The sequence below is a fragment of the Vanacampus margaritifer genome, chromosome 12 (genome assembly GCF_051991255.1).
Source record: "Vanacampus margaritifer isolate UIUO_Vmar chromosome 12, RoL_Vmar_1.0, whole genome shotgun sequence".
Lineage (NCBI taxonomy): Eukaryota > Metazoa > Chordata > Actinopteri > Syngnathiformes > Syngnathidae > Vanacampus > Vanacampus margaritifer.
The window spans coordinates 4,895,784-4,909,876 of NC_135443.1; the positions used below are offsets into that span (position 1 = coordinate 4,895,784).

Genomic DNA, 14,093 nt, shown 5'->3' on the forward strand with positions numbered 1-14,093 from the left:
ACTAGTTGGGTCTCTGGATTCTCAAAATTTCCTATTGAAACCGCTTATCCTTTCTAGATCTGGTAATATAAAGTGTTATAACAATATGTTTGGACATGTGGAGTCACAAAAACAACAGTTGTAATGTCAGAGGTGTGCCTTTAAGGGGGCGTGGCTTAGGAAGTGGTGATGGAAATGATAGTTTACGAACCACTATTGTGTCAGAGCCAAAAGTTAAGCAGAGCTGCAATCTCTGATTACATACACTTGTAAGTATCCAATCCACTTTATTTCTATAGCACATTTTATAAACAAGTGTGTCGAAAGTGCTTTTGTGATTTTGATTTTGACTGCAGATGATCCTTAAATTGGCATTTGATGATTACATTAAAGGTAGCACAGGTTGTGTATGCATTAAAGTAAAGTATTTAATAAACGTTTGCGTACGACATTCAGAATATTTGTCAAACTATTGGGGTATTTTTTTTTTCTATTTTAAATCATGCAAGTAATTAACTGGCTAGAAAAAGAGGAGGATGAACGTGCAGTGGATAATTTTTTTATTTTTTTTAAAAGACGTCCTCATAACATTAAATGTCGAAAAAATCAACACATAACAGGTGGTCTTTAAATTTGGCGGGCAAAAAATATTGATTAAAAAGCCTTTTTAATTAAGTGATTAATCAAATTTTTAAGATTTGATTAATCTGATAAAAAAAAATGTAATCGTTTGACAGTTCTAATGGTAACATTAGTGAAAAATGTCCACCCTGTCAGCAGGCTCACTTATTAGATGTTGTCATCTACATCATCTACATACAGTTAATTTAATTTAGTTAAAATAAAAATAAAAAGTGTGGGAGTTTGACCGATACGCATTTTAAACATCATTGCATGTCTTTCATACAATCAATGTTTTGGTGAAATATCCTCCCTGGCTGAGGCAATGACTAATGCACCATGGCTTCATTCAATATGTGGCTTTTGTTATGTACGGAAGCTGCGAGCTGAAGGCAAACAGTCTTTTTTAGACGTGTCACCAGGGTGACGATGCACAGCGCATGTCTGATGTCCAAAGTGGTTTTGATCCCTTTTAAGACTCGACGCACGCACGCACGCACGCACGCACACACACACACACACACACACACACACCGGAGTAATTAGGACTTCCTTATCTTCCCTATCTTATTTAATCAACAAATACAGAGCAACCTCCATACATGAAACTCTCCTTTGGTTCCTTTGCATACCTTTTTTGTTTTGTGAACCCCCCCCCCCCCCCCCTCATCCCTTGTCGCCCACCGCCATACCGTCTGCTCACAAGTTTGCCATCAGAGAGGCGAGCTGTGGGAGCAGCACGCGGTTTGTATTCAGCGTGTGTGACAGGCGGCAAAGCAGCAATCTTGTCTTTGGAGAGAGACAATGATTCCACAGCTGCCATGTTGTGCACACAAATGTGCTGCAGGCATCAGTCCTGAAATCTGTCACCTTGCGATGGCGAGTCAGAAAATGCGAGAGGAATAAAATGTATTTAAAAAAAAAAAAAAAAAAAAACACATCCTGCGGTGGCTATTTGATTTTTAATGCACACGACGCGCATCTAAAAGTCTGCTTGCGCTTCTTCACCCTCCCAATGCGACCGCGCGACAGACAGAACGCTAAATCACCACCCAAAGAGGTTGTACCCGCTTGATTACGTATTTAATCATTTGATGTTGTAATGACAAAACTTGCATTCCCTGTGTAGCAGTCATAACTCTGAATAATGCTACTTGTGTTATCTTTTCACCCATGAAGCCTTTGGGCTGTCCCTGCTGGATTATGCCATTTCGCCTCATTAAAAATTGTGGATATGATGTAGTAAGAATCACTTTTTTCACGGAAATCTTTTAAAGGAAAATTTTGGGACATAAATTGTCAGAATATCCTTGCAGAATTCTCAAATGTATATCTATCATCAAAATTCTAGATATTAAGTACTCGATAATGCATACAGATGTCAAGGCTTCAATAACCACTAATATTCTCACTAATAATGACCTGTTCTTTATTTAAGGGACTTCTAAGCAGAGCATAATATTCCTCTTTCTCAATGAGCAGAGAGGGCAGGGGTGAGCAGCTGCGCATGGAGGAGGAGGAGGAGGGCGTGAGCAAGATGAAAGAGAGGCAGAAAACACCGGATGCCTTTTTTGCTCTGGTAACGTGCATTGTCCTAAAACAAAAAAAAAAAAAAAAAATTGTGCCGGCATCTACTCTACTGGTTAGCCCCAAGGACAACATGAGTAGTCCACGGGTCTGTTCTAAAAATAGCACAACAGTGTTGGGACACTGTGACTTACTAAGAAGAATTTAAACTGAAGACGTTAAAGAACAAATATGTTAACATTTATTTATTTATTTAAACTGAACATGGTTCTTATCTCTTGATGTATCAAATATTCTATATTTTGTTGAAAAATAAAATGGTGTTCAATGGGGAAAAAACATTTACCCAAATATTTCAAAAGAGGACATTTTAGAGATGTAATTTTAATATTGTGATATTTTTGCTCTATCTGAATCTAATATTTGGAAACTTGCTTTGCATATGAAGATTTGAAGATTATTGAACATTTTAACACTCAAAACATTTTGGGGGGGGGCAAAAGAAGCACAGTTACAAAATTATAAATGAAATACAAAAATACTTTAATTTCTAGTAATGAATAAATAATCATGAACATTTAAACCATATAAAGAACAAAAATTGAAAAGTACATAAAATGTAACTAAATATTCAAATTTAACAAAATATTTAAATACTACTGCTACTAGTAGTTGTACTGCTAATATTAATATTCAGCTCAGAAAAATGAGATGGATAAATGAGTACTGTACTTTGTCCCACAGTATTTGTTTAAATTTAACAGAGAGAAAAATATACAAAAATCGGCAGATTTTTGAAGAGTGGGGAATTTTGGAATGTCATTATATTTGCCTTATGTGGTAAAATACAATATAAAAAAAGGCAAAAATCCGCCGTTTTTTAAAAAAAATATTAAAACACCAAATATAGGCCAATTAATCGGTTGGGCGCTAATTATCATCATCTATTATTATTATTTTTTTTAATTATTAGTGGTAGTGTTTTATGTGGTAAAATATAATGGGGGGAAAATAGGCAAAAATATGCCTTTTTTTTTATTTTTACCAATATTAAAACACCTAATATAGGCCAATTAATCGGTTGGGCGCTAATTATCATCATCTATTATTATTATAATTATTTTTAATTATTAGTGGTAGTGTTTTATGTGGTAAAATATAATGGGGGGAAAATAGGTAAAAATATGCCTTTTTTTTTTTTTAACCAATATTAAAACACCTAATATAGGCCAATTAATCGGTTGGGCGCTAATTATCATCATCTACTATTATTTTTTTTTTTAATTATTAGTGGTAGTGTTTTATGTGGTAAAATATAATGGGGGGAAAATAGGCAAAAATATGCCTTTTTTCTAATTTTTTTTTTACCAATATTAAAACACCTAATATAGGCCAATTAATCGGTTGGCCGCTAATTATCATCATCTATTATTATTATTTTTTTTAATTATTAGTGGTAGTGTTTTATGTGGTAAAATATAATGGGGGGAAAATAGGCAAAAATATGCCTTTTTTTTAAATTTTTTTTTACCAATATTAAAACACCTAATATAGGCCAATTAATCGGTTGGCCGCTAATTATCATCATCTATTATTATTATTTTTTTTAATTATTAGTGGTAGTGTTTTATGTGGTAAAATATAATGGGGGGAAAATAGGCAAAAATATGCCTTTTTTTTATATTTTTACCAATATTAAAACACCTAATATAGGCCAATTAATCGGTTGGGCGCTAATTATCATCATCTATTATTATTATAATTATTTTTAATTATTAGTGGTAGTGTTTTATGTGGTAAAATATAATGGGGGGAAAATAGGTAAAAATATGTCTTTTTTTTTTTTTTAACCAATATTAAAACACCTAATATAGGCCAATTAATCGGTTGGGCGCTAATTATCATCATCTATTATTATTATTATTTTTAATTATTAGTGGTAGTGTTTTATGTGGTAAAATATAATGGGGGGAAAATAGGCAAAAATATGCCTTTTTTTTTTTTTTTTTTTAACCAATATTAAAACACCTAATATAGGCCAATTAATCGGTTGGCCGCTAATTATCATCATCTATTATTATTATTTTTTTTTAATTATTAGTGGTAGTGTTTTATGTGGTAAAATATAATGGGGGAAAATAGGCGAAAATATGCCCTTTTTTTAATTTTTTTTTTTACCAATATTAAAACACCTAATATAGGCCAATTAATCCGTTGGCCGCTAATTATCATCATCTATTATTATTATTATTTTTAATTATTAGTGGTAGTGTTTTATGTGGTAAAATATAATGGGGGGAAAATAGGCAAAAATATGCCTTTTTTTTCTTTTTTTTTACCAATATTAAAACACCTAATATAGGCCAATTAATCGGTTGGGTGCTAATTATCATCATCTATTATTATTATTATTTTTAATTATTAGTGGTAGTGTTTTATGTGGTAAAATATAATGGGGGGAAAATAGGCAAAAATATGCCTTTTTTTTTTTTTACCAATATTAAAACACCTAATATAGGCCAATTAATCGGTTGGCCGCTAATTATCATCATCTATTATTATTATTATTTTTAATTATTAGTGGTAGTGTTTTATGTGGTAAAATATAATGGGGGAAAATAGGCAAAAATATGCCTTTTTTTAAAATTTTTTTTTACCAATATTAAAACACCTAATATAGGCCAATTAATCGGTTGGCCGCTAATTATCATCATCTATTATTATTATTATTTTCAATTATTAGTGGTAGTTTTATGTTGATTTGTACCTATATATATATAACACTTTGTTTCAGCTGCGGTTGTTTGTTAAAGTGCTCTATAAATAAATCAAGTTGAGTTAAGTTAGTGAGTCAAATCATCAAAACAGGCCACACACGGCCAGCACGTGCACAACCATCCATGTCTAAGTTACGACGACAGGCGAGACAGAAAGCCATCATGGCCGGCGCAGAGTAAAAACACACACGTAAAAAGTCATTATTTCCTGCACGCCATCATCTCCATTTTAATGGGCCAGCTCCGCCCCAGCGCCGCATTACAGTCAAGACTCAAGCTTTTTAGCTTAGTGTTCTCCGTGATTGAAATTCCAAGTCAGCCATCAATCTGCATTATAGACTGGTTTCCCCTTGTCTGGCGCGGGCTAACTGAAACAGATTGAGACAGCTCCTGCTCGCTGCATCGCTAATGGCTGCCAATGAAAGGCATCTCTGTGCTGTTGACCCCCGAATGCGGATCGGGATCAGCGACGGGGAGAACACGACTCAATATAAGGAGTCTCTTCGGCATCGCTCACCAGTCAACAGCATCCTCTATCGACTTCACGTTGCCCAGGAATAGAATCTAATCACTAGATGCAAGCGGGCCACACTTCTCCTAATGGTTTACCATTATGTGCCTGGAACCCGGCCCAAAGTAGAGAAATATGACCGCGCACGCCCGGGCGGGGATATTGTTTGGCTATAGTGACGTCCCAATTATCTTCCTTGGTGGTGCCGACACCAGGATGTTTCACACCGCGGCGAGCTCACCGAATAAATGAGGCTCACCTCTGACTTCTCGTTATTTTGTGCCGGGTAATAACCTGAGTGCAGGGCGCATAAACAAGCAGTGCTTTTCGGATGAGGTGTAGAAAAATGCAAAAGTAACAACACATAAAATGTGACCCAATCCATTCGCAGACTCTGTTATGCACTCCAAAGCAACACGATGACACTATAACCGAAAGCAGTGATTCTCAAATGGTGGGTCGGGACCCGTTTTGGGCAGGTTGCGGACAGCTAGTAAAAAAAAAAAAAAAAGGAAAAAAAGACATGTATTTGTAGTCGATTATTATTATTTTGTGCAAAATAGATTGCAGCTCAGTCTTTGGCTCACACGAATCATAGGTGGTATAAAACCTAACATAATGTACAGTACGTGTATTTTCAAAGTCTGTTTGTACGTGTGACAGCAGATGAGAAGGACTCACCTAAAGTGTTTAACACTGAACCTATTTTTTTTGCGATCAGAAAACTAAAGAAAAACATTTCCAGAAGAGGCAGAACTGATGGATTTACTCCTGAATATCACACTTGAACCTGAAGTCAAAATGATAAAAATAAAGTACTCACATTCAGTGCTGAAGTGGAAGTACTTAAAATGTATGGAAAAAAAGATGTAGCCAAGTGACCCAAGTTAAAGTATGGATTCGCTTACTTTACTTAAAGGGCTCAAGTTAAGCCAAAACACTTCACAATAATATGTGCCTTGTGCCCCTACTAGACTAAAAATGGTATTCTGATTAATTTTGAATTTGTTGAATAAGAATTAAGCAGAAAAGTCCACCTGTTTTATCCATCTCAGGGGGCAGCCATTTTGAGCCCATAGATAGGCACTGTGATCAGAGGTGGCAAATCCAGATCCAGAAAGTAGAAACCCTGCCACAGTTTGGCTTTGGCCCCAGGCGCTAGCTAGCTAGCTAGCTAGCTCCCATTGTGCTCGTTTTCCTGCTAGAGAGCTAGCTAGCTAGCTAGCTAGCTAATATCAATGGCTAAGCCAAACTGTGGCAGGGTTTTTACTTTCTGGACCTGGATTTGCCAATCCTGACTGTGATGTCATTTTCAGTCAACAACAAAGGGCGGTACAAGGCAAAATGGCCGCCCTTGAGATGATTGTATTGTATTGTATTGTAAAGATTTTTTTTTAAACTTTATTTTCCCTCAAAAGTAGACAAATACAGTGTGAGACATTTAGTAATTTAGTACAGTACATTTAAAGTACAAATTAATTTTAACTTTCATTTAATATACATTCCTCATTTTGGCATGATGAAAAAAGATTGCACAGAAAATAGTTTCCCTCTTTTATTAACTTGCATCATGCTGAGAAGAAAAACATCACTGGATGCAGCTTTAATATTCCCTGGCTCACAATATTCCTCAAAACTGTTTGTGATTTCAAACTCAATTTACAACAGTGAATCAAAAAAAAAAAAAAAAGACTTTGCACATACTGTCATTTTATTTTGAAACCGTTACTTCCATAACAACCAACTTAGCTCCTCCCCCAACTTTTGATCAAGCTGTGCACTTCAGCATATTTCCCTGACATTATGTACTTTATTACTTTCCTATTCAAACAAGACTTTGACATCATCTTGTGGCATCCATTAACATTTCGGGAAAACTGAGAATAGTTGACGTATGCGGAGGATTACTGTACATCAGAATTACTGTCAGGTCTTTTTCTCTGTGCTGTAAGTGTCTAAAAATACCGGTTGTTTTTGTGACCATGGCCTCAAGTCATTACCAGGCTGGCATCATCGACGGTTAATTGATTACTTAAGACCCGTGCTAATGGAAAAGAACCTCAGAGCGTCTTCCATAAAGATGACACCTGAGGGAGGCTCAGTGATATTTCCTCAAACGTCTCAAGGGAGGATTGATTGATTAAAGGTCTTTAATTACTTTGTGTGATGATGATGATGATGTCACACATTATGTCATGCTGGGACCCTGTTGATCCCCAAAACACCCTTTACGATGATTCTAGAAAACTTGATGAAACACTTTTTAAACCATTTGTGGGAAATAACAAAGTACAAATTATGACTCTATTTCTGTTTCCGCTAGCTCAATGCTAACACGATGTAAAACGTCATAGACAGGCTAACAAATAGATATGATAGCCGTACCTTTATAACCCACTCAGCAACGGATATTTGCACACAGTGCATCAGCACATTTAGGAAGACAATATAACAATATTCACAGTTATATATTCTTTATCTTCTGCAAAGAACAACTAATCTCCCTGCAGTCACTTACAGCAGTTGTGGAAGTCCTCTTTGTTTGTTACTTCACAATGTTATTATACTGCCCCCCAATGGCCAATTTGCACACACCAGGAGTCACAATGAATCAGTCGTGATGCACAAGCTGTTTAATTCTTTACAGTCTGTTTAATTATATTATTGCAATATATGGATGATGGATGGAATTAATACAGTTAGAGTTTTCCTTAAAACATTCTATCTTTGTTGTTGTTGTTGTTTCATGTGGCAGCTAGAACGAATGAATTTCCATTCATTTCAATGGCAAAAGATGATTTGTGATATTCCGGTGTTTTGAGTCACAAGCGTGGTCTTGCAACAAATTAAATTCGTATCTCAAGGCACTGCTGTAGCATATTAGAGGTAATTATATTTTTTTGTTTTTTTTTACTAATGGACAAGCTGAAAATCACCACATATGGTATATTTCAGTCTGTATTTTTTTTACTCAAGTAAATAAGTTGAGTTAGTACTTCTACTTTATTTGTGACACAAGTATCTGTACTTCTACTAAAGTACAGCGTGGAGTACTCTTGCAACCTCTGTTTAAAAATAAAAAATAAAAATCCAAATAAATCACCCAGGCTGATGCAGGCTCCAGCCTCGAGCTCCTCCTCTCTCTCGTCAGGAGGGGAACACTCGCCGCCCGCACCGCCCCTCCGCACATTCACCGGCTCCACTCCACCAGGTGGATGACACACAAACGCACCACTGTCGCCCACCCCCTCAAAAATGAAGCCTTTCTAACCCCGTTCCAGCATGGAGCCGCGCTACGCTTTTTGCCTTTTGCTCTTTTTCTCCTCCGAGTGGAAGCGCGTCTTCTCCTCCTCAACTTGCCTGCCGGACGTAAGGTGCAGCCCCTCGGGTCATTTGGCGCACATCAGCGCGCCCCCCAGGGAGCCCCTCGCGCAGGATTTGGCGCATTTTGGAGAGCTTCCAGACGGGGACTTTGGCGGATATACCGGAAGCGAAGCCAGCTCCGAAGTCGCCGCGGAAAGTTCATCAAAAGTGGAGGCGGCGCCCGCGTGGCAAGACGACGCATGTTGTCCCCAAGAAGACGCGTCGGACCATCAGGCAAAACTTTCCCTCCCTGACGACCAAAACGACAGCGAGGAAAATGGAGACGACGTGGATGAGAACCGCGGGAGGAGAAGCGCGAGGGGCGCAGAGACTTGGGCCGATCTGGGAGGCGAGGACGCGCACGAAGCTTCGTACCCCGAGCCGGTGGAGGTCCAGCTGGCCAGCTCCACCTTCGCCCTGGCGGGGGACACCGCGCACAACCAGGCGATGGTGCACTGGTCCGGCCAGAACAGCAGCGTGAGTGTCTCCGGAATTTACGCACGGACGTGTTTTGACGCAGTGTGCGCGCGATCACTTTTTTGATTATCTTGACACTTTTAAATGAAAAAGAAGCACGCATGGTTGTTTTATAGGATGAATTAAGCGTTAGGATGTTTCTGGATTGTGTATTAATCGTCAGCACGCGTATGTTTTCTACCTTTTGGATTGTCTTTGTCTACAGTGTTTCCCAACCTTTAGTTGAGCCAATTAAGAAAACAATCTGAGAATTGCCATTTAAAAGCATTTCATTTTTCTCTCTGTTGTTATATGTCACTGGCATAGATAGATAAATAGTTTTATTTGCAGTAAGTGTATCATTTTTGGAGCGTTTCCCGCGCCACACCTGATGAACTCTCCTGCAGGTGCATTGGTTGGGAGTCACTGCATGTGGTACACTGTAACATATTTACTTCAAGTACTCACACAAGAACCGTTACAAGACAAGTGCTTTGTTTTATCAGATTCAAGAAAAAAAAAAAGGTTCTTATGGTGGTTGCAGTATACCAAACACAATCAAAGCCCCAAAATGGCTCTTCTGCGCAAACTACAACCACAAAAAAAAATAACAGCAAAAAATGAATACCTCTCTGACAATGTCCATCAAAACTGAGAGTTCTTGATTGCAGGTGTACCTAATGTTGTGGCCGGTGAGTGTTAATTCTCTTCAATGAAGTGCCCTTCGATAACTCAGTGAGTTCCGTTCAGTCCGTGTGATTATGCGCTTTTAATAATTCAACAGGCCACTTGAGAGCGAGCGAAGCTCTCCAGTGATGTTGATGGCACAAAAAGATGCCTCGTATGGCCTCCTGGAGATTTCCGCACCAGCAGAGGGGCTCAGTTCAAATCAATTTTATGGATAAAGAGCTGTGTGTGACGTTCAGGCTCAGCGGAATATTCTGCTGCTTTTTCTTTTCTTCTTCTTATTTTTCTGTCTTTCGTAAAGGAAACCAAGCAGCAGAATCAGGGCAGCAGGTCCCGGGTAACGCTCTTAATAGAGTTTTCGTGTCGGTCGGTGAAAAGGGCACTAGGTTATCGAGGCCTCTTCAAATATGTATGAATTTGTTTTAAGGCATCTTGCTGGCTTACGACTGACATGGCCTCGCTATTTAGGAAACAGACCAGGGCGCTTTAAAAGCAGAATTGAGTCTGAAGGCAATGTCATATCCAAGACAAAGCGGCAATCATCCAGATCAGTGGATTTCAAACTTCTTTTTGTTATTATTTTTTATACACCAAATACCACCGTATTACCACCAACATGCATTGTACTTCAAAGTTAAATACTATACAATTGAAATGTATTCGGGGCAATTAGTGGAGGCCCAGAGTTCAAAGCAAACATGGTGAGGCAGCATTTAGCTGTGATGCTGCACTTTAATGGAAGAAGCTGCCAACAGAAGTGAAGTGTAAATGCGTTTAGATCCAGGATAAAAACGATGCTTTTCCCCCCCTTACCTATAATCTTGTTGTTTTTTTTAAAGTTATCATGGGTATGAAATCTTTAGTCTTTAAAACTGTACTGTAAGGGTTTAAAAAGAAAAACAGTTAACGCCACTGTAAGATGGCGGGACATTATTTTCTAAGAATGTTGAAGAAGTGATCATTTGAAAATTTACACACAAAGAGATTTTATTACCACCAACATGCATTGTACTTCAAAGTTAAATACTATACAATTGAAATGTATTCGGGGCAGTTAGTGGGGGCCCAGAGTTCAAAGCAAACATGGTGAGGCAGCATTTAGCTGTGATGCTGCACTTAAATGGAAGAAGCTGCCAACAGAAGTGAAGAGTAAATGCGTTTAGATCCAGGATAAAAACGATGCTTTTCCCCCCTTACCTATAATCTTGTTGTTTTTTTTAAAGTTATCATGGGTATGAAATCTTTAGTCTTTAAAACTGTACTGTAAGGGTTTAAAAAAAAAACAGTTAACGCCACTGTAAGATGGCGGGACATTATTTTCTAGGAAGGTTGAAGAAGTGATCATTTGAAAATTTACACACAAAGAGATTTTTAGAAAGAGATGTATAATGTTTGCATATGATATTTATCTTTTTCTTCATTTTTGGGACTTGTTCCTATAAAGACAATTTCTTATTTCAGAAGCGTTGTGTCAATCTGGCAGCCCTTCGCGTGACCTCTGCACTAGACAATCACTTATCTAATTAAATTTGACAGTGTTTTCCCCTTAGCGACCAATGCTAACTTCTCTAGCAGCAGCTAAGCATTGAACTTTTAGTATAAAAAGCAACACATTTAGAGTTACCTGATTTATTTATTTTTTGTGATGCTTAAAATTAATACAATGAACCCCAGCTACTGTTTATGGCAGATTTTAAGTATAATTTATATTTTTTTAACGTACAGTACAGTACTTCTGTGAATAGCAAAAATCCCTGAGCAATTGATGCCCCTCCCTCCAAAAGGTTTATAAATGCCTTTATATGGGGGGGGGTGGGGGTGGGAATACTCCATGTACCACCTCAATTTAGTTCATCATTGTTCCTTGTCACTAAAATTCCACAAGGTGGCGTCAAAGAAATATTGTTTTTATTATGGCCAATCACGAATATGCAGCAGATAACTTTAACAGACAGCAATCCTCCCTCCATCCTGCTATTTCGCAGATCAAATTTAATGTAATTTGTTCCGCCAGTCGTTTATTTTGGGTGTAATTCGACTGTCTTAACACTAGATGGCGACACACTATTTTGTCTGATACTGTAAATTTGAAAGTAGAATGAAGACCACAAGTATTTCAGCTCAATTGAGTTTTTTTGTGGAAGATTATTGAACGTCAAATCCTCTTCCATCCTGCTTTTTATGGCTACAGAAAGGCGACGGCATTTATAATATACATCTTTGGGGATTGATGTAGATTGTGAGACAGAACCGCCCCCTTTCTAAACGCAGTACTGTGCGCAGAGCCCCATTTTGCGTGAGGGGACACATTGCGTGTCGTTAGATGAAATTTGATGCTTTCGTTGCAAAAGTAAAGTTAAAGTAGCCATTGAAGGTTTTATTTTGGCCTAGAATCAATGCTAATGTCCGTCAGCTCCCTAAAGGAATTTCATGTTATGTTAGTATTAAAATAAACAGTTTACAGCAAACAGGCATTATCTGTTAATCAGATCACCGTGTGAGTGAGAGTCTTCTTTTCATTTCCTTAAAGTGATGTTATCCAATTGTCTCTCAAGACCAAATGTTTGACTACAACTTTTGTATTGGATCTCATTAGCGTGCGCAGTATCTGGGGATTGCACCGGCGCGAGCTTTGTCGCCTGTGTATTAAAATGCTATTTGTGTGCGCAAGTGCAATTTTCACCTCGCTGAAGGGATCATCGCTCTTGATTTTTTTTTAATTTTCCTCATCATTTCAAGGTAGCGTTGCGTGTGCACATCTTTCTGGTTGCTCAGTCGGAGTATCGCGTCCGATGTTTCCATTTAGTTGCGCCCGATGTGTTTCAAAGTCGCTGCACTAATCAAACAACATGCTTCAAGGTTTCACAAGCGAGCCCGCAGAAACACGGAGAAGACGACTTTGAGTGTTTTCTTTATTCACAAGTGAAATGTAAGTTTAAAAGAGGGTGGGGTGCGACGGGTGGGGGGGGGGGGGGGGGGTGGGGGTGTTCTGGCACTGCCGTAAGCTTAAATGATTTACCAGCAGCGGCGCGTTTCATTGCTTCTCTTGCCAAAAGGGCGATTCTCATCTATCTCAATATTGAGCTGATCTCAAAAGCTTGTGGCTTCTTTAAAACTTTCATGTCGGCATAGTTTGATGGGTTTATCCATCTTTTGGCTTCCTTATCTTGGGGGTAAAAAAATAAATCTCTTTGCCTGCCCCGAGCACCCCCGGAGGAACCTTTGGCCAGATTTTAATAAGCCGCCTTCATCTCCTAGCTTTAAACATTCAGGACCAGTTCTGCTCCTCAATTACTGAGCTGAATTTAAAATTCGTCTGTTTTTAACCGATCTCGCCGGCTTCCTTCTCATCACGGCTTGACTTCTTGTTTGTTATGTGATGGATGGAGCGTCAAAAAGTGCAACACTAACAAGTCTGAGCAGCCTAATCTTTTCTTTTTAGTGCCAACTAGCTGCATTTTAATGCTTTTCAGGCCAATTCCCATCAGGGAAGTTTGGTATGATAATCAGTTTGTTGCTGTTTCATCATCAAACACAGCAAATTTGCCCAAAATAATGCATACTTTTTGCTTTTCAGCACCTTTCGTTAAAAGGATTTTTACAATGCGTTAAGACTCACGATTCTCTCGTGTGAATGTAAAAAATTCAATATCATCATCACTCACTTTTCACGTTTATTGCACATACAGTGCTCCGCGTTATACTTACTGTTATGTGGGAAAGGAGAGCCACAGTCGCCACTCATGCAGGAGCCACGGCTCACAACCAGACCCTCACACGCCACGCCTCTTAAAGGGGCATGAATGTACAAATACACCACAATATGTAGTGAATTTGATTTACATTTAATGCTTGTATTTACATTGTTAGCAAAGTGCGTTGGTACGGATAAAGTAGAGCAATATATTTGACTGGCTTGAACTTATTTGGGTAAAAAAGTTCCATATTGCAGCTTTAACTACAATTTTTCCCCTAGTCTGCAATTTGAGTGAAACATGAGTTCAAGATAGCAAGAGCGCAAAATGCTACACTGTTGCTTTAAGAGTTGGGGAGGGGGCGTGTCTGTTGCCTTGCTCATTTGAATATACACTAGTTGCGCGTGGCTTGCGCATGCGCAAAGAATACCCTGTGGCATTATGGGAAAATATACTAAGTTTGTAGCATTTAGCTTA

General features: G+C 38.2%; 1 protein-coding gene across 1 annotated transcript in view; it reads left to right on the forward strand.

Annotated features, from left to right (window-relative positions):
• Positions 1-14,093, forward strand: part of LOC144061314 (VPS10 domain-containing receptor SorCS1-like) — a 129,140-nt gene that overhangs the window by 42,565 nt on the left and 72,482 nt on the right. The window contains exon 3 of the mRNA XM_077581653.1: positions 8,523-9,255. Coding sequence (XP_077437779.1) covers positions 8,698-9,255 — 558 coding nt within the window. The 5' untranslated portion in view covers positions 8,523-8,697. The remainder of the gene's footprint in view (positions 1-8,522; positions 9,256-14,093) is intronic.